We start from the raw sequence: 27,002 nt of genomic DNA, 5'->3' as shown, positions 1-27,002 counted from the left end.
AGCATCAAGAGGTTTTTCATCCGCAAAGGCACCCAGAAAGCTAGAAAGGAACAGAGGGAAATGTCCCGACTCCAGGAAAAGATGCAGAATCTGCTCCGGCTGCAGTCGATGGGGGTCGATGTCAAGGAGGAGCTCCAAGAGGTGAAGGGCCAGCAAGCCTCGCACTTTGCCTCGGAGGCCTCCAAGATCATCTTCCGTTCCAGAGTCCGCTCCGTGGAGCAGGATGAGACGTGCTCACGTTTCTTCTTCCAAAAGGTACACAGAGAGCGCTCTGTGATCAGCAGCCTGAAGGAAGAAGACGGCTCAGTAAAGTCATCACGGTCCGACATTCTGAGGATCAGCAAATCCTTTTATGCCGGACTGTATGACGTGAAGCCCACGGACAGCACGGCCTCCCAGTCCTTCCTGTCCTCTATCACGGAGGTCTTAGACCACAGTACGCGGGAGAGCCTAGACAAACCGCTAACTCCTGACGAACTGACTAAGGCCCTCGAGTCCTTCGAGAAGAGTAAAACCCCCGGAAGCGACGGCCTGCCGGCGGAGTTGTATTCGGCTCTGTGGGACTTGATCGGCCCAGACCTGCTAGAAGTGTACGAGAGTATGCTCCTGGCCGGCAGCATGTCAGAATCCATGAGGAAAGGCATCATCACCCTCATCTACAAGCACAAGGGGGAAAGGGAGGAAATTAGAAATTGGCGACCCATTTCACTGTTGAATGTGGACTATAAGATTCTGTCCAAGGTCATCGCCAACCGGGTCAAATCCGCTCTGGAATTGGTGATTCACCCTGACCAGACCTGCTCTGTGCCAGGCAGGAAGATCTCTGACAGCCTGGCGCTGCTCAGGGATACGATTGCCTATGTACAGGACAGAGGTGTGGATACCTGCCTCATCAGCTTGGATCAGGAGAAGGCCTTTGACAGAATATCGCACACCTACATGGGGGATGTGCTCTCCAAAATGGGCTTTGGGGAGGGAATTCGAAATTGGATCCAACTGCTCTACACTAACATCAGTAGCGCAGTCTCAATCAATGGGTGGGAAACAGATAGCTTTCCGATTAAATCTGGAGTCAGGCAGGGCTGTCCTCTCTCGCCTGTCCTTTTCGTGTGCTGCATAGAACCCTTTGCCGAGTCCATCAGGAAGGATCCGGGCATAAGAGGAGTGACGATCCCAGGCAGTGGAGGCACTCAGGTAAAAGCCTCCCTGTACATGGACGACGTCGCCGTTTTCTGCTCGGATCCGCTGTCGGTGCGCAGACTGATGCACGTCTGCGACCAGTTCGAACTGGCCTCGGGAGCCAAGGTAAATCGTGGGAAGAGCGAGGCCATGTTCTTTGGGAACTGGGCTGACCGATCCTTTGTCCCCTTCACTGTCAGGGCTGACGGCCTGAAGGTGCTGGGGATATGGTTCGGAGGGACCGGGGCATGCGTTAGAAACTGGAAGGAGCGAGTGGCTATGGTGAAAAGGAAACTGGGCATGTGGGAGCGACGCTCCCTCTCCATTGCGGGTAAGAACCTGGTCATCAGGTGTGAGGTACTCTCGCTGTTGCTGTACGTGGCGCAGGTCTGGCCCATTCCACACTCCTGCGCGATGGCGATCACTCGAGCCATCTTCCGCTTTATCTGGAGGTCGAAAATGGATCGTGTCCGCAGGGACGCGATGTACAAGCCTCTAGATAAAGGGGGAAAAAACGTGCCCAACATCGCCCTCATACTGATGGCCACCTTTGTGTGTGGCTGCATCAAGCGGTGCGTAGACCCTCAGTACGCAAACACCAAGTGTCACTACGTGCTGAGGTTCTACCTGTCCCCGGTGTTGCGAAGGATGGGTCTGGCCACGCTGCCGCGGAACGCTCCAAGTAGTTGGACCGTGCCGTACCACCTGTCCCTGGTGGAAAAATTTATGCAGAAAAACACCTTTGACCACAAGTCCATCAGGCAGTGGTCAGCACGTAACGTCCTAGAGGCCCTGAGGGAAAAGGAGAGGGTGGACCCTGTGGGATGGTTCCCCGAGCAGACTGTCAAAGTCATTTGGCAGAATGCCTCATCGCCAGAACTTTCCAACAAGCACCAAGACGTAGCTTGGCTGGTGGTGAGAAAGGCCCTCCCCGTCAGATCCTTCCTACACGCCAGGAGTCTCACCCCCTCTGCACGTTGCCCTCGAGGTGGCTGTGGTGGGGAAGAGACCGTTGTTCACCTCCTTGTGGATTGTGCCTTTGCAAAGAAAGTCTGGAGAGAGATGCAGTGGTTGCTGTCGAGGTTCATCCCGAGCAGTTCTGTGACACAGGACTCTGTGCTCTACGGGCTGTTCCCAGGGACACACACCGAGACAAACATCGACTGCAGCTGGAGGATCATCAACTCGGTGAAAGACGCGCTTTGGTCTGCCCGAAACTTGTTGGTCTTCCAGCACAAAGAGTTGTCCCCGACCGATTGTTGCGGACTGGCACAATCCAAAGTCCAGGACTACGTGCTGAGGGACGCACTAAAGCTTGGGGCAGCTGCCGCAAAGGCGCAATGGGGAAGGGTCGCTGTCTAAGACCTTTCTACCACAGCGCACCGAGAGACTGGGAACTGTTTAGAGCCCCTCGGGCTGTACAGATCAAAATGAAAGGCTGTAAATGATTGTAATATTGTTTGTACTGATGCACCTGGTGATACATTTTGTAAAAGTTTAACCTGGATTGTACCCTTGTAATGTTGTTTTTGAAATGGTTTTGAATGTGATTGAAGATTTTTTATGAATAAAGTATATTTTTACAAAAAAAAAGGTTCAAGAGAATGTCATAATTCAGAATAACACAGACTCTGAAGAAGAGTCATACGGACTCAAAACGTTAACTCTGTCTTTCTTTCCACAGATGCTATCAGACCTGCTGAATTTTTGTAGCATTTTTTGTTTTTCTTACAGACTATAAAGGAACAGCTGATCTCAAAAATAATCTTTTGTAGCATGTGTGGAGGGGATCAGCTGAATCAGGTTTAAAAGGGTGAAATGATTTTTTTTCTAGATTGGACAATCACATTAAAATCTGCAACTCAGATGGGACCATTGATTATTGCAGATTTCCATCAGTGCATTATTCCAGGAAGTCTTAAAATCAGACGGACAGTATTTCAGAACAAGGGTTCCAACTATACGGGGGCAATGGGCAATTTCATCCCAGAAAAGCCCACAAAAAATCAATCACAGGGACAACCTTTGTTGGAAGCAGAATCTATGAGCAGGAGCTCCTCCAGTCGCAATGCAGAATCCCAACTGCTGGGCTGCTGGGTAATTGTGAGTGAAAAATATTTTTTTTGTGATTACTTTGTGGTTATGGGATTGAAACTTTGACCATAGACCAATCAATATAGATCAGAACCAAACGATAAAGAAACACCAATGCACGGAACTTCCATTATACAGCAGAAGGAAGGGGAATGGGCATTTTTGAAGAATTCACAGCAAGTTAGTAGAACATGACTTGCCCTTAACACGTTTGAGCTGGCTTGAGATATGTTTAAATCACTTCGAGAAATGGAACATGGCAGAGCACCCATTTACTAGGATTTACGTGTGATTTTTCCTTTTATTTGTTCACAATTGGGTAGCAGAAAATTGTTTTCGTTCTCTATTTTGTGTTTCAATGGCACCGCCGATACCCACAATCTCCTGCGTGTGTGAAAGTGCCCTAGTCACTGTACAGGAGCCCAACGCGCAGGCGCAATGCTGATAATGATACCTGGAGCATGCGCAGTGTCAGTTTGCTCAGAGCCCTGGGAGTGCGGGCGAGAGTTGCTGAGCCGGAGAGAGGAGCGGAGCTAGGAGCCTGGGTGGGGAGGATCCAGAAACACCCGGTGTAGGCCGCAATCCCGGATCACAGCCTCCATCACCCGTGTTTGCAGCCCCGGGGCTTCTTCCCGGTGACAGAGCCGGGTTCAGGGGAAGAGGCCCCGGAGCGGGAGATTCAGAAACTGCGGGGAGACCGCGGGCCGCCCGGGGGCTCAGAAACTGGGGGGACGGACTCAGGGTCCGGGTAAGACCCACCCGGGAGGGTCCCCCCTCCTGTGTCCCGCCCAACGGCAGCTGGGTTCCCGCCTGAGACCCTGAATCAGAGACACAGGAGCTGGAGAACTGAACCCAGGCAGAGGAGAGGGAGGGAGAAAACTGGGAGTGGAGGAAAGAAATGGTGGAGATGGTGAGATGGGTTTGGATTTCAGCCCAGGGAGGAGGGAGAGTGTGTGGGACGGGGATTTACAGCTTTGGGGGAACAAGAGAGGAAGAAATGTTCCATAGAAACTACAGTTGTCTGTTCTGAATTTCAGTCCTGGATTTAAAGTGATGACTTTGTAAACTCATTTTACAGGGTATGAAACGGAGGTGACTGGCAGACAGAAAACGCAAAGCAAACATCACATCAAGATCTGTCAGAGGCACTGAATTCATCAGGACCAGAATATCATCATCTTTTGAATGTGGAAGGAGAAATATTTGTCTATTCTGTCTTTGGGAAAGGATTTCAAACATCGGTGTGACTGGAAAAGCCTCAACACATACACACACCTGAGTGAGAGTGTTCCAGTGAACTGACTTTGGAAAAAACTTTAAGCAGTTACACAGTCTGGAAAAATATCTCACCATTCACAGTGGGGAGAAACTGTTCACGTGTTGTGTGTGGACAAGGCTTCAACTAATCGTCCAACCTGGAGAGAGACAAGGACCCCCACACCATGGAAAAACCATGGAAATGTGTGGACTGTGGGAAGGGATTCAATTTCCCATCCCAACTGGAAGTTCATCGGCGCAGTCATACTGGGGAGAGACCGTTCACCTGCTCCATCTGTGGGAAGGGATTCACCCATTTGTACAACCTTCGGACACACCAGCGAGTTCACACTGAGGAGAGGCCATTCACCTGCCCTGTGTGTGGGAAGGACTTCACTCGGTCATCCCACATTGTGACACACCAACTTGTGCACACTGATAAGAGACCGTTTACATGTTCTGACTGTGAGAAGAGTTTTAAATGCAGAAAAGATCTGCTGGTACATCAACGTATTCACACTGGGGAGAGGCCGTTCACCTGCTCCGTGTGTGGGAAGGGATTCATTCAGTCATCCCACCTTCTGACACATCAACTTGTTCACTCTGATAACAAATTTTTTAATTGTTCTGACTGTGACAAGAGCTTTAAAAGCAAAAAGGATCTGCTAACACATCAATATACTCACACTGGAGAGAGGCCATTCACCTGTACCAACTGTGGGAAGGGATTCAGCCGTCCGTCTGCCCTACTGAATCACCAGCGAATTCACACTGGGGAGAGGCCGTTCACCTGCTCTGACTGTGGGAAGGGATTCATTAATTCATCCAACCTTCTGATACACCAGCAACTTCACACGGGGGATAGACCGTTCACCTGCTCTGACTGTGGGAAGGGATTCACTCGTTCATCTAACCTTCTGACACACCAACAGGTTCACACTGAGGAGAGACCATTCACTTGCTCCGTGTGTGGGAAGGGATTCACCCGGTCATCCAACCTATTGAATCACCAGCGAGTCCACACTGGAGAGAGGCCGTTCACCTGCTCTGTGTGTGGGAAGGGATTCACTCAGTTATCCAACCTGCTGACACACCAGAGCATTCACAGTGGGGAGAGGCCATTTACCTGCTCTGTGTGTGGGAAGAGATTTTCTCATTCATCCTATCTGCTGAAACACCAGCGAGTTCACAGTGGGGAGAGGCCGTTCACCTGTAATGCCTGCGGAAAGGCATTCACTCAGTCATCACACCTGCGAACACACCAGTGGATTCACAAGCGATTGCAAGGTTTGTATTCTACTCCTGTTGATGCTGTTAATCATACCAGGACTGAACCATGTTCATTCTGACTGTCCTGACCTGATGATGAGGTTCAATATTCTGAATAAATGTGAAATAAATCAGCTTTGTTTGTATATTTTTGTTTTTCCCCACCTGAGTGTTTAACGCCACCTAGCTGGAGTCAGAAAGGACAATCTGGGGGAGGATCTTACGGTAGGAACAGAACTTCAGCCTGGACACAGTCCATCAGGGTCACACTGAGGGACCCCCAAACAACACTTTGGTCTTTCTCATCTTTCTTCACTGACGGCACAATCCCAATGTGGGTGAATCCTGAGGTGTGTAAGAAATGTGTCCCAGCTGCTCTCTTCCATGGTTCAGAGCTCCTAGACACAGAACAGAAGGCTCTTTTACAACTGGGTTTAGAGTCAGGAAGAACAACGGTGAATGCTGGAAACGTGCTGCCAAATCAAAGGTTGGTGTAAAATTGTGATCTGTTCCTGACTGAAAGTGAAACAGCAAGTTTAAGTTTCCAGACGGAGAATGGTTCTTAATAAGTCTAAAATGTTTCAACGTGTTTGTGTGTCAGTCCCGAGTCGCTGAATCGAAAGATGCTGAAATTTATTGGGTTAAAATCTGCATTAAACTAGAAGCTGGAGGAGTTCACAGGAGGCTGTTAACTGCTGTGACAATAATACAACAGTTTGATTCCCAGAAAAAGAACGACCTGCAGCGTATGTCCAAGAATTCCCAGTTTTATTGATGTGTGCTTCCCACACACAGTCCTTTTAAATATACCTCACTCCTACCAGCCTTTAACTATCAGAAAGGTAACAGAGAGAAGGCTGAAGCTGTGTCTGCCCCTTTAACTTCACAGTGTCAGGACCCCTTTCGTCCCTTTAAGAATGAGTGATGTGTTCAGCTGAAGATTCCTACTGGTAGTTTTCTGGGCGGTTTCCTTATTCTGATCATTCCCGGTGAGCCTTGGGTGTGTGAACCCGCCCCACCCCCAGGCACGGCAACCCAGCCCGTCCCTGGGTGTGTGAACCTGCTCTATGTGGTCCTCGCCTGTGGGCTCTCGTGTTTCTCTCCATCTCGTTTATTCTGCTCCTTCTGCTTGAAGTTGCTGTTTGTGGAATTATCTGGAAGTTTAACAGTAACGGTATTAACCAATGTTATGGTCAAACTGTAGATGTAAAATGTCACCTTAGCTCCTTAAATATTTTAGTAGCAGTTTGGTTACAGTGACAACACTGATTTTAGAATCTCTAAATTGTGGATTTCACCTTCAGAACCTGAGCATATTGACCAGACTTCTAACCTCATCATGATATTCAAAATCTGCAATTGAAATCTGGTCTCAGTGATAGTGTCCATGAAACTATCATTGATTGTTGTAAAAACCCATCTGCTTCACTAATGTCCTTTATGGAAGGAAATCTGCTATCCTCACCTGGTCTGGCCTACATGTGAGGCCAGACCCTCAGCAATGTGGTTAACTCTTAATTGCCCTCTGAAATAACTGAGGAAGCCACTTTGTTCAAGGACAGTTAAGGTTGGGCAACAAATGTTGGCCTTGCCAGTGACACCCACATCCCATCAAAGAATAAAACAAAATATGTTTTGCATGTGAGGATTTAATCATTTCAAGCATAAATTTAATCCCATTGACAGCTATCAGCAGCTAATAACCCTGTTATGTTTTTGATCATTAAAGGCTGGTAGGAGTGAAGTATATTTAAAAGGACAGTGAAGCACACATCAATTTCTAATGACTCAAGTGTTATGTGGGTAATATTTGTGTCGAAAGGATGGGGTGAATCTTGTAACAATCTCCCAGTGATTAACTAGGATTGAGGGGCAAGACTAAAGGTGAGCATTAGTGCACTGTACTTTACACTACTTAGTGATAAAACTTGTTGTGTTAAAGTTTACTAATTCACACTGGTGTAGTACTGAGTCAATTGCTCAGATTGATTTTTAATGTTAAGGATTATTTTTCCTGCAGGATTTTCTATTTAGCTTCCACCTGACCCACTGATAGTGTCAGACAGAATCTAGAACTGTCTCCTCAGTCGAATGGACTGCTGCAGGATCCTAATGGTATCCAATTAAAAATCTATCTTCTGGTTAACAGGCACAACTGAAACCAGCTCAACACAAAATGGTGTGTGTGAGTGTGTGCGCACACACACTTGAGGGTAGCAGTGGAAGGGTGCTTTTCTGAATGGAGAGCTGTGACTAGTGGTGTTCCGCAGTGATCAGTGCTGGGACCTTTGCTGTTTGTAGTATACGTAAATGATTTGGAGGAAAATGTAACTGGGCTAATTAGTAAGTTTACAGACGACACTAAGGTTGGAGGAGTTGCAGATAGTGAAGAGGATTGTCAAAGGATACAACGGGATATAGATCGGTTGGAGACTTGGGCGGAGAAATGGCAGATGGAGTTTAATCCGGACAAATGCGAGGTAATGCATTTTGGAAGGTCTAATACAGGCAGGAATTATACAGTAAATGGCAGAACCCTTAAGTGCATCAACGGGCAGAGGCATCTGGGTGTACAGGTCCACAGGTCACTGAAAGTGGCAACGCAGGTGGATAAGGTAGTCAGGAAGGCATATGGCATGCTTGCCTTCATTGGCAGGGGTATTGAGTATAAAAGCTGGGAAGTCATGCTGCAAATGTATAGAACCTTGGTTAGGCCACACTTGGAATTTTGCGTGCAATTCTGGTCGCCACATTACCAGAAGGATATGGAGGCATTGGAGAGGGTGCAGAGGAGGTTTACCAGGATGCTGCCTGGTCTGGAGGTTATTAGCTATGAGGAGAGGTTGGAGAAACTCGGATTGTTCTCACTAGAGCGACGGAGATTGAGGGGCGACTTGATAGAAGTTTACAAAATTATGAGTGGCATGGACAGAGTAGATAGTCAGAAGCTTTTTCCTAGGGTGGAAGAGTCAATTATTAGGGGACATAGATTTAAGGTGAGAGGAGAAAACTTTAGAGGAGATGTGCAGGGCAAGTTTTTTACGCAGAGGGTAGTGAGTGTCTGGAATTCGCTGCCAGAGGAGGTGGTGGAAGCAGGTATGATAGTGGTTTTTAAGAGGCAACTTGACAAATACATGAATAGGATGGGAATAGAGGGATACGGACCCCGGAAGTGCAAAATGTTTTAGTTGACAGACAATATGATCGGCGCAGGCTTGGAGGGCCGAAGGGCCTGTTCCTGTGCTGTCCTTTTCTTCTTTGTTCTTGTGTCTATGTGTCTGATTGTGAACGCATCATTCTTCACGTTTGCAATGTATTTCCTGAAGTAATTATCCCCAGCAAGTATTTTAGTCCTTTATTTCCATTTATTCCAAATGTAATATCTTTGCAAATCTTTTCATAGCACTGACAATTATCTGGAACCCATTCTCTGGGGTGCTGCTGTTTAGAAAACAATCTCACATTGACCATTCAATTACCAATATGAGCACATCTGTCCACAAACTCACTTCAACTCTCGAGTCCGTATGACTCTTCTTCAGACCGTATGGTCGTCTTCAGTCATACGGACTCGAAACGTCAACTCTGTTTCTCTCTCCACAGATACTGTCAGACCTGCTGAGTTTTTCCAACATTTTCTGTTTTTATTTCAGATTTTCAGCATTCACAATATTTTGCTTTTATTTCACTTAACTTCTCTCCTCTTTCTCTCAGATACCGAGTCACTTAATCTCTCTGTTTCAGAGAGCACCTAAGCTCACTTAGGTTATTTCTCAGAGAGAGAGAAAAAAATTAACACACTTAACCTCACTTAGCCTCTCTTCTCTGTCTGAGGCAGTGCTCAACGTACAGAGAGTCATTCCCCTCTCTCTCTGTTTCACTCTCTCACTCTCAGACAGGCCTCGATTCACTTTAACTCTCCTATTTTCTGATAACTGTTTTTGGGCAAAATTATTCATTTTATATAATTTCCCCTTATTTCTCCCAAGAATAACCATCAGCTTGTTTCCCCCTTCAGTGAATATGGTAAAACCCCAAATAAGCTCATATGTTTAAATCTTTAAATTGGGAATGGAGGTGAATGTAATGCTGAGACTGGCAGCAATCTGTGTGGTTCTTTTTGATGCTGTCAGAGTGAGTCACCCTCACAGGCAGGAAGACTGTTCTCGGAGATAACATGAAACTAACACCTGCTGTTTCATTCTCAGGAAACACAACTTCCTGTTTCTCTGCTGCTGGTTCCTAACCACACATCTCACTTCTGAGCAGAAAATAAATCCAGGGGCTACAGTCGGGTAAGAACGTCTGTCAAGGCGGCCTATATCTGGCCAGAGAGTCAGGGCAGAGTCACACAGATTACATTGCGGTGACATTTACAAATAAGCCTGTTGTTTCTGTTCAGAGTCTCCATTCCCGGACATATGTGGCCGTGTCTGTGGATCAGTAACTGAGTTCCCTCTGCTCTCCATAGCCAGGAACTGATAGCCTGCTCCTTTCCATTTTATATCATTCTCTCATATCATTCTGTATTCCTTGCTTCCTCTATTTCTCAGCTTTATCTCTCACCACCTCATCTTTCTGTTTTTCTAAGTGTCTCAGTTTTTCTCTCAGTTTATGTCTCTCCTTTCCACTATATCTCTCTCGATGTCAGTGTGTTCCTGTTTAATTGAGATGTTCAATATCATGAAGGGTTTTTGATTGATTAAAGAAGGAAAAATGGCGAAAGGCAGAAAATGCTGGAAAAATTCAGCAGGTCTGGCAGCATCTGTGGACAGAGAAACAGATTTAAGGTTTCCAGTCCAACATCACTCTTCTTTTGAGCAGGAAAAACAGGGGTTGTCCTTCTTAGATCAGAAAAGCTTAGGGGGAAATTTAATGGAGATGTTCAAAATGAGGAAGGATTGGTAATAATGTCGAAAGGGAGAAACTGTTTCCAGGAGCAGGAAGGTTTGTAATCAGAGGACTCAGAGATTTAAGATATTTGACAACAGACCCGGAGGGAGTGATAAGGAGAACATTTTTACGCAGTGATTTGATGTGACCTGGAATGCACATACTGACAGGGGTTTGGAAGCAGATATGTTAGCAATTTTCAAAGGGAATTGGATCAATACTTGAAGAGGGAATAATTGGCAGAGTTGTAGTGAATGGGACTAATTGGATGGTTCACTCATCTTTATGACATTCTGAAATTTCCTCTCCTGAGGTTTTAACATTTGATCTTTTTAATCATAATGTGTCTCAAACAGAAGATTTAAAACGTTGGTTTCGACGAGCTGTCAAATCTGTTTCCTGTGTGTCTGTGTAACTCGGGAACTGCAGGCAAGGGTGAGAAGGAACCGGTTCTTTTCAGTTCCTCTAACAGATGCACCATTGTCACCTCAGATACCAGAAATCTCTGGAGTTCCCCATGTCGTCATTACCCTCCCCTTGGGTATAACAGCTCTCAGTCAGGTGGAGTCAGTCACACGTATCTCTGTCATGATATTTCCACTCCTATTTTATCACACACCTCCCTGTGACACTCACTATAACACAGCCACCCAAATATCATTGCTTCCTTACACCTTGTCCTCCTATTACAATCGAATCTTTATTCGGCCTCTTGTCTCCCTTAATATAAGATTACCTGTAGTTAAAGCCACCTCTGTTATTAAGAACTGGAATTGGCCTTTGTGATTATTTTTACACCAGACTCTAGTCGGTCTCGCGTGCTGCTGTCATAACTCCCTTCACAAACCCAAAGAGGAAGAGGTTGTTTTTTAATGAGTGGGCGGACACCTCAAACCTGCAATCATGTCCCAGAAATCCCTGCCTTGCTGGATGGAGCAACTGCCCAGAATTGTCCCGTCTGTCATTCCCTTCACTCCTTCTGAGTCTAAGAAAATAGCCAGCAAAAGAACAGAGACTCCCATTTATAATGACACCAGGCGCATCAGTTTAGATGATGTGGTTGGGTCTCTGGAGAGGGCTTGAACCCACATCCTTCTGACTTTGGGTGAGAGTGCCACCAATTAGTCAATGTTGGCGTCAGTTCATATTCCAATAGACCGTGTCTGTGTTATTACACTCAACCCATCCCATTCACATTGCATTGATCCTTGGCTCTGTTATTAGGGATTAGGCAACACATTGATATCATATTATATCAATAGACCATGACTCGCTCGCACTGCTATATGAGACCCAATCTTTGGTTTTGGTGCACTAGGTACTGACTGTATTATCATCACATTGGATCCAATGATGAATTCACTAACACACTGCAGCCTGACTCTTATTATTGGAACAAACACTGTATTTGTTACACTCAAAGAGAGCCAAACCTTTGCTGTTCTTCTTTCGGGCCCCATCTGCACTCTTACTGTATCAGACCGTGTGTGTCATTGTTACACTTATACTCTGCCACTGTTATTATCAGAAAATAACCTGCCTTTTATTTCATTTCTGGTGTCCAATTTTATTATTATCATTGGAAATATTTTTCCTGCCAGTTTTAAATTGGAACCTGTTTCCGGTATTTGATTGTCACATTTCCATGTTTTTAACTTGATTATTTAGTCTCTATGTGAATTTCCTCATATAAGTCACACTGCAATTCAGCCTTTGGTCTGAAAACTTGTTTCTTGAATAAAATACCGTTATTATAGCTCACAGTATAGGATCATAAGCTCAGAATTACCACTTGGCAGGGTACAGGAGGGTAAACAGACTGGGATTGAACCTCACCATCACACAGCACCTTCACGAAAGAAACGGAGAAAAATCTGAGTGTTGCATCCCTGTTGATGTTGTTGGGCCATATTCTACCACCTGAAGCATTCTGGGTAGCATCATCTGCCACTGTCTTCAGATGGTACAGGGGCTAAAGGAAGGTGTTCAGCTCATCATGTTTGTACCAGCTCATTAGTGGAGCCATCGAATTAGTCCCACTCCTCTGCTCTTTACTCCTAGACTTGGATATTTCTTCTCTTCAACTATTTATTCAATTCTCCCAAGAATGTTGCTATTGAATCTGCTTGCAGCACCCTTTCAGGCAGTGCATTCCAGATCACAAAAACACACTGCTTAAAAAAGATGTTCTGAAATCTGTGTCCTCTGATTAGCTATTTTTCTGCCACTGGAGACCCTTCCTCTTTCTTTAGTTTGTCAAAGCCGTTCATGATTTTGAAAACTGCTATTGCATCTTTTTTCTTTCAGACTGCTGCAGTCCATGTGGTGTCAGTTCTGGGCATTTTAAGAGTCAACCATATTGCTGTGGGTCTGGAGTCATATGCAGGCCAGACCAGGTGAGGATGGCAGATTTCCTTCTCTAAAGGACATTAGTGAACCAGATGGGTTTCTATGACATTTGATAAGGACTTCATGGTCATCATGAGATTTGGTGGGATTCGAACCCAGTCTCCAGAGCATTTTCCTGGGTCTTTGGATTACTAGTCCAGTGACAATACCACAATGCCACCACCTCCATTTTTGACCCTTTGCTCCAAGGAAAACAATCCCCGTTTCTCCAGTCTCTCCATATAACTGAAGCCTCTTATCCTTGGTACCATTCTAGTAAATCACCTCTAAGGCTTTGAAATCCTGTTTAAAGTGTGATGCCCAGAAATGAATATGGCACTCCAACTGAGGCCTAACAATTGGTTTATAAAATCAGTATTAACTCATTTAACATAAACACACTCAAAATAAATTGTTGAAAATCTGCACTAAGATATCACATGGAGGAGTTCACAGGAGGCTGTTAACTGCTGCTGCAATTATCCGATCCGCAGATAAAGAAGATAACATTGTGGTTATCCATTGACAATCCCTCATGTCAGGGATGATTCTTTCTTGTCGATGACTGGGTGGAAGTGAGATGTCAGTGTTAGCTGTGGGTTCACAAACGACTAATGAGCCCTATTTTAGCCTTGCAGGCTCTCCCAACAGTGAGGACATGGGAAACAAAAACAGAATTACCTGGAAAATCTCAGCAGGTCTGGCAGCATCGGCGGAGAAGAATAAAGTTGACGTTTCGAGTCCTTCATGACCCTTCAGCAGAACTGTTGAAGGGTCATGGGGACTCGAAACGTCAACTTTATTCTTCTCCACCGATGCTGCCAGACCTGCTGAGTTTTTCCAGGTAATTCTGTATTTGTTTTGGATTTCCAGCATCCGCAGTTTTTTGTTTTTTATCAGTGAGGACATGGGGGTTGTCAGCCAGTGGAGTTGGTGGTGGATTGTTGACATGAGCAGCTGCCCTCGCTGTTTGTCTCTCTCAGTGGCTGCTCTTGTTGATTGGAACATTTTTGGATGATGAATCACCATTTTGGAGGTGATTGGGAATCTGCTTCCCAAGTGTTTATGTTGATAGAACAGAATGTCATGGAGGCCTTGAGATTGTCTTTGAAAAGTTTCCTTTGGTCCCATGTGAAGGGCCTCCCTGGTGTAGCTCTGAGTACAGCACCTGTTTGTCAATCTGAATTCAAGCATTCTGATGACATGCCCAGACTTAGTGGTTACATTACTGGATTACTAATCGAGAGGGAATAATGATCTGGAGATGTGAGTTCAAATCCCATCACAACAATTAGAGATTTTAAATTCAATTAATTCGATAAATCTGGAATAAAAACCTACTATAAAAGCTGTTATCAGTGATTATGAAACGAATGCATTGTTACAAAAGTCCAACTGGTCCCCTGACATCCTCGAGGAGCGGAAATCTGCCATCCCAGCCTCATCTGGTCTTCAGGTGACTCCAGACCAACAGCAATGTGCTTAATGGTGCATAAGCCACTTGGTCATGTGAAAACCGCTCAGAGAAAGTAAAATTCAATTGGATTGCAGCGGTTTGGGAAGGCAGGTCACCATCACGTTCTCAAGGGCAATTAGGGATGGTAATAAATGCCTGCATTGCCAGTGACACCCACATCCTGTGATGAATGAAAAAAAAGGAGCTGCAGCCTGTTTCCAGGTTTCTCTGTGTTATTGGTGTGTGACAGTATAGCTAAAAATACACTACCAGGAATATCCACAAGACGACAATCCTGACAGTTACTCACTGAAAGGATTCACTCAGTCACCCCATCTGCTGAGTTCACATTTGACTGGAGGTATTGGATTCCGCGTCATTGCTGCTGTTTTGGTAAAACTTTGGGGGATTTGCAATTCACCATCAATTCCCTTCTTTTTGGTGGATAATGGAGGTTCTGTGCACTTGGGCTTCTGTATAATTTGGTTGCTAATTTTATTGACTGCCCAACACTCGCCCCAATCCCCACATCGTTGCAAAAAAAGGATTCACGATTCACCAATTAGGCCATTCGATGGCGAGGACTTTACCCAGCATCGCCTGCGGTGGTGACTGTCCCCTATTCCCCACCAGAGGAGAGCAGTGCGCAGGCGCAGTACCGCCCAGTGTTTGGAGCATGCACCATAATGGCGATGCGGAGTCTTTTGTCTGTCTTATCTTCAAGCTGGTAAGGAAATGAAAACACGGAGAGATCGATGGAGGCGGCGGGAGGACGGGGAGGATTTCTAAACATCTTGTAAAGGCTCCAAACCTCGAATAAGACCCTGAGATACTCCCGTTTGCAGCCCGGTTCTTTTTTCCGAACAAGCTCAAATTAACGGCCGCCATTTTGGTTGAGCGGGGAGCAGAGCGCATGCACCAACGTCATGGTGACACAACAGGGAGTGGGCGGGGCTGCAGGGATGAATCTGTTCCCAACTGGGTCCCAGTGCCCGGGATTTGTTGTTTTGGGCAGCGCGTCAGTCTTCTATGGTCTTGCCTGTCCCCTGGTGGCCAGGGCCAGCGAGGATGCAGTGTCCATCCATATGGTTGATGCCTTCTACAAACAGTGGGCCCCTCAGATTGCAGAGTGTCTCATAGTCACTGCAATTAACATTGTGGTTTAATTGTGAAAATTCCATTTGCTTTTTTGCCTTTTGGGGCTCCTTTTCGTTTGATTTAGATCACTTGTTTGGAAGAACAGAGAGAGAAAACTAGAAACGAGAATTGTCTGTTTTGAATTTCTAACATGAACTTATAGCGATACTGACACTGTCAACTCTTTCTGCAGGATATTAGAAGGAGATGATTTGCATAGAAAACTAACCAAACATCAAATCAACACCTCTCAGAGTCAGTCGATTCATCAGGACCTGAATATCATCAGCCTTTGAATGTGGAAGGAGAAATGTTTCTCTGATCTGTCTGTGGGAAAAGATTACAAACATCAGTGTGACCAGAAAAGCACCGAGACACACACACACCCGAGTAACAGTGTTCCAGTGCACTGACTGTGGAAAGAGCTTTAACCAGTTACACAGCCTGAAAAAACATCACACCATTCACAGCAGGGAGAAACTGTACATGTGTTCTGTGTGTGGACAAGTTTGCAACAGATCTTCCAACCTGGAGAGACATAAGGACACCCACACCATTGAGAAACCGTGGAAATGTGGGGATTGTGGGAAGAGATTCAGTTTTCCATCCCAGCTGGAAACTCACCGACGCAGTCACACTGGGGAGAGACCGTTCACCTGTTCTGTGTGTGGAAAGGAATTCACTAAGTCATCCAGCCTGGGGTCACACCAGAGAGTTCATAGTGACGAGAGGCCTTTTAAATGCTTTTACTGTGGAGATTGCTTTAAAACCTCTCCTGATCTAATTAAACACCAGCTTGTTCACACTGACAAGAGACCATTCAGTTGCTCTCACTGTGAGAAGAGATTCAGACAATCATCTCACCTTATTCAACATCAGCGAGTTCACACTGGGGAAAGGATATTCACCTGCTCCGTGTGTGGGAAGCGATTCACTCAGTCATCCAATCTCCAGACACACCAACGCACTCACAGTGGGGAGAGGCCATTCACCTGCTCCGAATGTGGGAAGGGATTCAACCGACCATCCAACTTGTTGAGACACCAGCAGGTTCATGTGTGACTGCAGGGGTTGGATGCTGCTGCTAATCACATGTTTTGTTTATTTCTGCTGAAGGTAATAACTCCTATCACTGGGCCAGAGTTTAAAGTTCTTTGCAGGGCAAGTGCTGTGCCGGGACTGCAGCAAGTAGGAGTTTCTGGAGAATATTGTGATCCTGAACTATCATACCTGTGGTGAGTGTCTGTAGCTCAGGAAACCTGGGCTCAGGGTTATTGAGCTGCAGTCTGAGCTGCAGACATCAGGGCCATCACGGAGGGGGAGAGTCAGCTGGACACTTTCTTTCAGGAAGCAGTCACAGCCCCAAGGTTCAAGAGAAATTTACAGTTAGTCAATGGTCAGGATATACCAGAATATGTCAAGGAAATCAGTTTTAGCATCTGTGGTCTTAATTTCTCTGGGTTAAGAGGAGAAAAACTGACATCTGGACTTAGTGTGTGTCAGTCAAGGCACCTTTCCCTTCTTTAAGACGCTGGAACATTGATTCTGATGTTATCAGTGAAATTAACTGATCTGAGAAATTGAAAGGATTCTCGTTACAGCACATCAGGGATTTCAACCTAATTTCGACTTTGGGACAATCAGAATACTTGGTAATAGACAAGACACTGAAAGGCTTGAAGGGATGACTCTGAAGAAGAATCATATGGACTCGAAATGTTAACTCTGTTTTTTTTAACTCTCCACAGATGCTGTTAGACCTGCTGAGTTTTTCCAACATTTTATGGTTTTGTTGCCCTTGAACTGAGTCGCTTATCACACCATAAGAAGTTAAGAGTCATCCACATTGCTGTGGGTCTGGAATCACATGTAGGCCAGATCAGGTAAGGGCAGCAGGTTTCCTTCCCTGAAGGGCAGTGGTTAACCAGATGGGATTTTACAACAATGGTTTCATGGTCATCATTATTGAGATTAGCTTTTCAATTCCAGATTATTACTTGAATTCAAATTCCACTGGGATTTGAACCCTTGTCCCCCAGATCATTAGCTTGGGATTCTGGATCACTAGTTTAGTGATATTTCCACTATGCCACCATATCCCCCTCCCTGCCCCATGCCACACACAAATAAATTATTGATTAATTTATTTCAAGTTTAATGAGAAAATGATTAGACCTACCCTGTACCTATGTCTAACCCATTGGAAATCTGTGAAGTTATTGGATTCAAACAAACCCATTCGCTCCTCCTCAGCTCCACAGTGAGTGAGACAGGGAAAAGCAGAAAAGCAGCAATATTCCGCCCCACACTCTCCAATCGCCCGCTGCCAGCAGAAAGTGGCGACTGCAGCTTCAATCAGTGGGTTAGTGCCCATCCCTGGGATACAAGATACTCCAACCCAGGTCAAACCTCCCAATACACCCAGCACCAGCTCAGGGAAATGCAGGTAGATTATATCCCGGTCACTGAACCTCCAAGCAGCATTTACAGAATACCCGAGTGAGTGTGTCACAAATAAAAACAACTTTCTAAATATTTTCACTGCAAAACTCCTTCCTTTTTAAAAGTTGACTGTTGTGAATCTGAATATGAGCACCATGGGATTTGTGTTACCGACTGACTTGTTTTCCATTGTTTGTCCGACAGGTTTGCAACTCAATTTGTGTTGGAGATTGAAGAGAATCTGATCTCAAAATGAGGTCACAAAGCAGGTAAATATTAAATCCAGGAACAAATCCTGAAGAAAATGGATCACAGTGTTTGGAAGGAGATGCAACTAAGAAAGAGAAGCTGTGAATGATTGAATGGAAAGCATCAGCCCCTTGAACTTCTGGCTAGCACAGTCAGTAGTGCATGAGGCCTGTAACCTCAGGTTTGTGGGTTCAAGCCCCACTTTGGGTGCTGTTGCTTTTTCTTTAAACTTTGGTGCTTTCATGGGTGAACCTCAGCTCTCCATTCATCCACTGTGTCACTGTGCTCCAACTGAGTCTTTCTCCATCCTGCTTTGTCTTTATCACAGTTGCTGGTTTATGAAAGCAAACTTCCTCCACTTCACTGGAAATGCTAGAGACCAGTTTGTAGGTGCGGCCTAATGTACAATGAATCATGACACTTTAAAAGTGGCAAGTTTCACTCAAGCCCCGGGACCAACAAAACTGCTCAGAGTCACTGAGTTAGAATGGTCACTCCCTGGGTGCCCAATAGCAGTGGACCCATGTCAAGAATGATCTGATTCATAAGATTAAGGGAGAGAAATTAGCGAACTCCCACTGAAACCTTATTCACATCAAAAACAGTTGGGAAGAGGAAGCATTTCATAGGCTGGGTTTTATTTTCTTTGGAAAGCTGCTGGAATGGTTTGGCTGGGGGTGTCACTAGTTCTGGAACACAAGTCTTCAGAGATTTGATCTGATACGTTGGTTGTGAGATCGCTTACCTCTGGCTATCATAGGCTCCTTCCACTGTTTGGCAAGCAGTCCTGTGTTGTAGGTTCACCAAGCTGACATTCCGATATGGCTTGTGCTGCTCCTGACCTGCTGTCCTGCACTCTTCATTGAACCAGGCTTGATCGCCTGGTTTGATGTAATTGTGGAGTGAGGGATATGCTGGGCCATGAGTTTACAGACTGTGGTTGAATACAATTCTGCTGCTGCTGATGGCTCGCACTGCCTCATGGGTTCCCAGTCTTGAGTTGCTAGATCTCTTCTGAATCTATCCCATTTAGCACAGTGGCAGTGCCACACAACATGATGGAGAGAATTGTCAATGTGAAGGTGGGACTCTGACTCCACAAGGGCCTTGTGGGGTCATTCCTATCAATACTATCGTGGGCAGATGCATCTGTGACAGGTAGAATGGTGAGAATAAGTTCAAGGATTTTCCCTCTTGTTGGTTCCCTCACCAGTTGTCACAGCCCCAGTCTGATAGAGCTGGAGGCAGCAGGTTATTAAACCCTGGAGGAACTGCCAGACCCAGGTATAAATTAGTGTTCTTCTACTGCATGGCGTGTTGCTGTTTCGAAACACCTTCAAATCACAGTTGTATTCTGAGGACAAGGAAAGGCTATGATAGAGGAATCCACACAGACATTCCTCTTTTCCCCCCACCCTCCAATTTCACACTGACACATCTTACTCCTCCTTCCCTCTAACTTCATGCTATCACTTTCCTGCTCTCACCACGGTTCCAGCTCCTGCCATTTCAGTGCCTCCACCATTACTTATTGCCTTGTTGATGTGTTTGAAGTGACTGAGTGTTTTTGCACATTATGGGAAGCAATTCCTGGACACAGTGCGGAGCTGTGTTTAATCACTTGATACAACAACAACAGGATGCAGATGTGAGGAGCTTCAAATGGCAGGGAGAGGCCAGGAGCTGCGCTGAGGGGGCTGGGGGATGATGGGGAGTGGGAGTTCTTGTTGCTGGTGAGGACCAACTGGCAATTGTGCTTCATCTATGTGGACTCGACACCCATGCTCATGGCCATGAACTTTGGGACAATTTTTGCGCTTCCTTGGTTTCGATTAAAAAAAACATTTTCCCATATAAACCTAATGTGATGGTTAATGTTTCAAATGGGACTCACTAAGAAGGAATACATCTTGCATGAATTGTACTCAATAATCAATCCCCACCCCCCAAAATAGTGTTAAATATCAGGCTGCATGACATATTTCACATCGTTACCAGCTTTTGTAACAAAATCTGAATAGTTGGGTGGACACAGATGGGAAGTGGATTATGAAAAAAGATATTGAAGACAACAGTGATTAAAAACAGAAGTGAGAAAAAACAATGGGGTCAGATGAATGCTGGAGCTGTAGAAAAAAAATTGAGAAACAAACACTGGTTATTAAGGTTTTTGAATAAATTAGTCTGGGAGACAACCAGCTTCAAGACATTTGATTAAAGTAAATGTATGTGATAGAACAAATATGAAATGCGCAGCTATTCCCTATGTGTTATATTCACAGCAGATCTACCAAAGCACAGATCATACTGAGCCAGATTATCTGCTGTTTTACAACCATAGGAATGTTATACAATGTGATGAACCATTTAACAGAGACACGGATTTATGTTGCTAAAATGTGTGCGTTTCCATTTTTATTGTATGGAAATTGTGTTTTTGTAAAGGTGTTATATAAATGCAGATTTTTGTTGTTGTTGACTGTTTGGAGTGATTCCATTGCCATTTGAGATGGAAACTCTTGTGTAGTCGCACCAGGGGGAGGATTTTCAGAGCTGACAGGACATGGCAGCAAAGCCACATTGTGACAGACCATTCAGATAATTTACACGTGTGAAAGGATTGACTGAATTTTCGCACCTGGTGGAGAGAGGCTTTTTAAACGTTGTGTTTGTGGGCAGCGATTCAGTTGTTCTTCCCGCCTGCTGGGGCACCAGTAAGTTCATATGTGACTGTAGGGGTTGGATTCTGCTGTTATTGCTGCTCTTTGGAGATTCTCTATTTTCCACTAAATCCCATTCTCCTTTCTGCTAGATAATGGAGGGTCCGCGCAGTTGGGTTTCAGAATTACAGAATCTCTCAGTGCAGAAGAGACCCTTCGGCCCATCGAGTCTGCACCGACATGTGAGAAACACCTGACCTACCTACCTAATCCCATTTACCAGCACTTGGCCCATAGCCTTGAATGTTATGATGTGCCAAGTGCTCATCCAGGTACTTTTTAAAGGATGTGAGGCAACCTCCACCACCCTCCCAGGCAGCGCATTCCAGACCGTCACCACCCTCTGGGTAAAAAAATTTTTCTTCACATCCCCCCTAAACCTCCTGCCCCTCACCTTGAACTTATGCCCCCTTGTGACTAACCCTTCAACTAAGGGGAACAGCTGCTCCCTATCCACCCTGTCCATGTCCCTCATAATCTTGTACACCTTGATCAGGTCACCCCTCAGGCTTCTCTGCTCCAACGAAAACAACCCAAGTCTATCCAACCTCTCTTCATAACTTAAAAAACCAGGGCAACATCCTGGTGAATCTCCTCTGCACCCCCTCTAGTGCAATCATATCCTTCCTCTAATGTGGCGACCAAAACTGCACACAGTACTCCAGCTGTGGCCTCACCAAGGTTCTATACAACTCCAACATGATCTCCCTACTTTTGTAACCTATGCCTCGATTGATAAAGGCAAGTGTCCCAAATGCCTTTTTCACCACCACGCTAACATGCCCCTCCGCCCTCAGAGATCCATGGACACACACGCCAAGGTCCCTTTGTTCTTCAGAACTTCCAATGTCATGCTATTCATTGAATACTTCCTTGTCAAATTACTCCTTCCAAAGTGTATCACCTCACACTTTTCAGGGTTAAATTTCATCTGCCACTTATCTGCCCATTTGACCATCCCGTCTATTTCTTCCTGTAGCCCAAGACATTCAACCTCACTGTTGACCACCCGGCCAATCTTTGTGTCATCCGCAAACTTACTAATCCTACCCCCTACATAGTCATCTATGTCGTTTATATAAATGACGAATAATAGGGGACCAAGCACAGATCCCTGTGGTACGCCACTGGACACTGGCTTCCAGTCACTAAAGCATCCTTCTGTCATCACCCTCTGCTTCCTACAAGCCAAAACCTTGTCAAAGGCTTTGCTGAAATCCATATAAACTACATCAACTGCACTACCCTCATCTGCACACTTGGTTACCTCTTCAAAAAATTCAATCAAATTTGTTAGGCATGACCTCCCTCTGACAAAGCTATGCTGACTAACCCTGATCAAACCTTGCCTATCCAAGTGGCGAAAGATTCTCTCCTTCAGAATTTTCTGCAATAGTTTCAATATAATATAACGATATAATTTGTTTCCTACGTTTATTATTTGATCTTCCTGCCCCAGTCTCCGTACCACACCAGGAAAACAAATCGCGATACAATAACTTGTACTTTCAATGGCGACGCCTTCACCCATCATCCCCCGCGGTGGGGAATATCCCCTATCCACATCACAGGAAAGCAGTACGCAGGCGCAGTGGGGAAAAACACATTGGAGCATGCGCATAGCGAGAAATGGCAATGGAGAGACGGTTATTTGTCGGATCCGGATCGGTAAGGAGAAAAGTAGGGGGACGGAGGAAGCGATGGATCCGGTGGGTAGGCCGAAAGGGTTCGTAAACATGTTGCGTAATCCGCAAAACCCCGAAAAAGACCTTGGCGTTCCCACTTTTGCACGGAGCCAGGACGGCAGTTTTGTTCCGATTGCAGCCCCGAGGTAACGGTCGCCATCTTTATTGTGGGCGGGGCGCATGCGCGGCCGCCATCTTTCTTGTCGGCATTTTTTGAAATGTTCCCAATGACAGACTGAGGACAATTGTCCATCGAGCTGCTTCACACTTTGAATTACAATGTGTAATTGATGAGGCAAATCAACGATATATGTCCAAGACAATAATTATGCCTTTAGCATAATTTTCCAAGGCATTTCACAGAAATATTACAAAGTAACGTTTGACACTGAGCCACATGAGCCATATTAGGGCAGGAGACCAAAAGCTTTGTCAAAGAGGTAGGTTTTATGGAGTATTTTAAAGAAAAAGAGTGAGGCGTAAAGCTGTGGCCTAGGCAACTGAAGGAACAGTCACTGATGGTGGAGCGATTAAAATCGGGAATGCTCAAGTGGCTGGAATTAGATCAGTGTAGAGATCCTGGCGAGGGGGCGGCGAAGGTTGTGGCTGGAGGAGAATACAGAGATCGGGATCATCACAACCATGGAGGAAAATATGAGAATTTTAAAGTTTTGGTGCTTTTAAAATGAGAGCCTTTGTCGATCAGTGAGCACAGGGGTGATGTGTAAACAAGACTGAGTGTGAGTAAGCACATGGATAGCAGAGTTTTGGATGACCTCAAGATTCTGGGGGTGGGAGGATGGAGTTGAATGTTGGAGGCCGGTTGGGTATGCATTAGGATAATTTAGACTACAGGTAACAAATGAATGGATGACGCTTTCAACAGCAGATAAACTGAGACTAGGGCGGAGTCGGGTGATGTTACTGAGACGCAAATAGGCGGTCTTGGTGTTGATGCGGATATGTGGCTGTAAGCTCATCTCGCGATTCTGAACAGTGTGATTCAGCCTCAGGCAGTTGCCAAGGAGAGGGAGAGAGTCAGTGGTTAGGGAGTGGAATTTGTAGTAGGCACTGAAGGCAATAATGTGAGCATTGGTAGCTCAGCCAGCATTTATTGCCTATCCCTAATTGCCCTTGAGAAGGTGGTGGTGAGCTGCCTTCTTGAACTGCTGCAGTCCGTGTGGTGTAGGTACACCCACAGTGCTGTTAGGAAGGGAGTTCCAGGATTTTGACCCAGTGGCAGGGAAGGAATATTTAAATGGAGATTTCTGCTCATCCAGTGCTGGATGTCAGACAAATCTGCACGGTGTGAGACTCGGACTTTTTAAAATTCATTTATGGGCGTTGCAGGCTGGGCCACATTTATTGCCCATCCCTAATTGCCCTTGAGAAAGTGGGAGTGAGCCATCTTCTTGAACCGCTGCAGTACCTGGAGGGAAGCTTGGAGGTGATGGTGTTCACATACACCTGCTCCCCTCATCCTTTTAGTTAGTGGAGGTTGAGGATTTGAGAGATTCTGTCGAAGTTCTAGTCGAGCTGTAGATATATAAAATCCCTCTCTTTCACTCTCTGCCTCCTCTTTGTCTTGGTGGCAGGTTTCCTTCCCTGAAGGACATTAGTGAACCAGTTGGGTTGTTATGACAATCCAGCAGCTTTCATGGTCACTTTTGCTAGTGTCAGCTCCACAAATTACCAGATTCATTTATCTCAATTTCACAACTTGCCTTTGTGTTTTTGTGGGTTCTCTCTCACTCCCATTTTTTCTGTTTTAAATCAACTTCACAGAGTATTAGAGGGGGAGGATTTGCAGTTGGGAAACTCAAAGCAAGTATCACATCAGGATCTGATGGAGTCGCTCAATTTATCGTAACCTGAATGTCATCAGATTTTGAACGTGGAAGGAAAAAGCACCGTTTACAGTGGGGACAAACAGTGGAAATGTGGGAAATGTGAGGAGAGGTTCAGTTACCCGTCTGAGCTGGAAGCTCATCGACGCATTCACACTGGGGAGAGGCCGTTCACCTGCTCCGAATTTGGAAAGGGATTCACTCGGCTATCCGACCTGCTGACACACCAGTGAATTCACACTGGGGAGAGACCTTTCAAATGTCCAGACTGTGGGAAATACTACAGAAGTTCTGGGGACCTGATGTACCATCAATGTCTTCAAACTGTTGAGAGACCGTTCAGGTGCTCTCACTGTGGTACTGGGTTCAGGGGATCGTTTCAACTCATTGTACACCAGCGAATTAAGTAGTGAGAGGCCATTCACCTGCTATGTGTGTGGGAAGAGATTCACTCCATTGTCTCATGTGCTGAGACATGAGAGAGTTCATACTGGGGAGAGACCTTTTAAATGTCCAGACTGTGAGAAGTGCTATAAAAGCTCTGGGGAACTGATGTCCCATCAACGTGTTCACACTGATGAGAGACCATTCAGGTGCTCTCACTGCGGGACTGGGTTCATTCGATTGTCTGAACTAACCACACACCAGCGAATTCACACTGGTGAGAGGCCGTTCAGGTGCTCCCACTGTGGGACTGGATTGAAGCACTCATCTCAACTCACTTTATCTACCTCATGTAAACCTGTCATAAACTTGTACCTCTCTATAAATCTCCCCTCAATCTCGTTTGCTCCAAGGAGAACAACCCCAGTTTCTCCAACCTAACCTTGCAACTAAAATTCCTCATCCCTGGAACCATCCTAGTAAACCTCCTCTGCACTCTCTCAAGGACCCTCACATCCTTCATAATGTGTGGTGACCACTGGTTTGTACAGACCCAGATGTTCTGTGTTCGTGTCTGTGATGTCATCACACACTGACAATTGCTCAGTGACATCACCCCGCTCCCCGGGTATTTCCTCAACTGGGAGATTTTTTTCTGACTCCAGTGCTTCTGATATCTTTCCAGCTGCAGGCTCCAGCAGAAGATTTTAAAATTGAAAACCGAAATTGTTCACTTGTCGGCTTAGTTAACCATTCATCTAGAATTTAGAGCTTTTAGTGCTGTGCTGTGTTGTCTGTAAGGGGTTCCATGGCTCTTGGACTGGTGGATCTAATCCATGTCCTTCCACTGCCCTGTTTCACCTCTGCCCTCCCTGATCACCTCTTTGCTGTTGTCTAACTTCCTCTGTCTCTGGGTGTGTTTGAGCTGTGTTTAGTATTTTACTGTTACTTCTGCAACCGTGTCTAAATGAGGTTTCCACCATTGTTCATCCCTCGACCTTGTGCTGCCGACTTACCAGTTTTATCTTCCTGCAGCATCTTACAGTCAGGAATTGTTTTTCCGGTGCGATTGTACATTTCTCTCATGTTTCAGAACTTATATTAACCATCAAATTCTGCATCATTGTAATTCCGTGTAATTTATTTTGCACAACCTGAAATGTTAACCTTGTTTCTCTCTTCATACATTCCAGCAGATATTACCAATCCCCAGTTACCTGTGGAGATGATGATGTTTGACCTTCTTGACCCGCTGCAGTCTGTGTGGTGAAGGTGCTCCCACAGTGCTCTTAGGTAAGGAGTTACAGGTTATTCACCAGTGATGATGAAGGAACGGTGATATATGTCCAAGTCAATGACAAAAGTGTGATATAAATACAAATTAATGTAATAAAATATTCCAAGACATTTCACAGAAATGTTACACAGCAAAATTTGACAATGAGCCTCATGAGCAGACATGAATTCAGGTGACCAAACGTTTGTTCAGAGGTAGGTTTTAAGGAGCACCTTAAAGGAGGAAACTGAGATAGGGAGTTGGAGAGGTTTAAGGAGGAATTTAAAACCCTTGTGGTCTTGGCAACTGAAACAGCGGCCACCAGTGGTGGGGTGATTAATATCAGGAATATTAAAGAGGCCAACGGTAGATAAACAAATGTTTCAGGGGGTTCTGTGGGTGGAGGAGATTACAGAGATAGGGATGATCGATCGCAGCCAGGGAGGAAATCCATTGAGTGGAGGGTTGTGTGGGTATTATGACACAGCCAATGGTAAATGCTGAGATGTTCAAATCCCGGAAGGAAACTTGAAACAACTGTCATAGCCCATTTTTGCAATTTGTGTGTTTCGAGATGCAGGCTTTGAATTCAGTAGTAATAAGACCACTGAGTCTCAGGTTTTTTATAAAACTAAATTAGACATTTATTAACACAAGAAAGATTGTAAGCACATACATATGTCTACAAAATTACTGCTATAAAAACTACAAAAATCCCCTAATTAA

General features: G+C 45.3%; 2 protein-coding genes across 2 annotated transcripts in view; both read left to right on the top strand.

Moving 5' to 3' along the window:
* Window positions 1–3,045: 3,045 nt before the first annotated feature.
* LOC144673464 (uncharacterized) lies at window positions 3,046–16,869 on the top strand. The gene is made up of 4 exons (XM_078535284.1): window positions 3,046–3,276; window positions 3,891–4,021; window positions 4,697–5,770; window positions 16,192–16,869. The coding sequence occupies exons 1-4, from the start codon at window positions 3,046–3,048 to the stop codon at window positions 16,733–16,735; spliced, it is 1,980 nt and encodes a 659-aa protein (XP_078391410.1). The 3' UTR covers window positions 16,736–16,869.
* A 552-nt stretch (window positions 16,870–17,421) lies between these two features.
* LOC144673462 (uncharacterized) overlaps window positions 17,422–27,002 on the top strand; it is a 104,994-nt gene continuing 95,413 nt past the window's right edge. The window contains exons 1-3 of the mRNA XM_078535283.1: window positions 17,422–17,556; window positions 18,320–18,384; window positions 26,194–26,293. The gene's annotated coding sequence lies outside the window, so the exon portion shown is untranslated. The remainder of the gene's footprint in view (window positions 17,557–18,319; window positions 18,385–26,193; window positions 26,294–27,002) is intronic.

This window comes from Cetorhinus maximus, unplaced genomic scaffold (assembly GCF_964194155.1).
Source record: "Cetorhinus maximus unplaced genomic scaffold, sCetMax3.hap1.1 HAP1_SCAFFOLD_368, whole genome shotgun sequence".
Classification (NCBI taxonomy): domain Eukaryota; kingdom Metazoa; phylum Chordata; class Chondrichthyes; order Lamniformes; family Cetorhinidae; genus Cetorhinus; species Cetorhinus maximus.
Note: the sequence above shows the minus strand (reverse complement) of the source record. Positions and strands in the feature narration are given on the sequence as shown.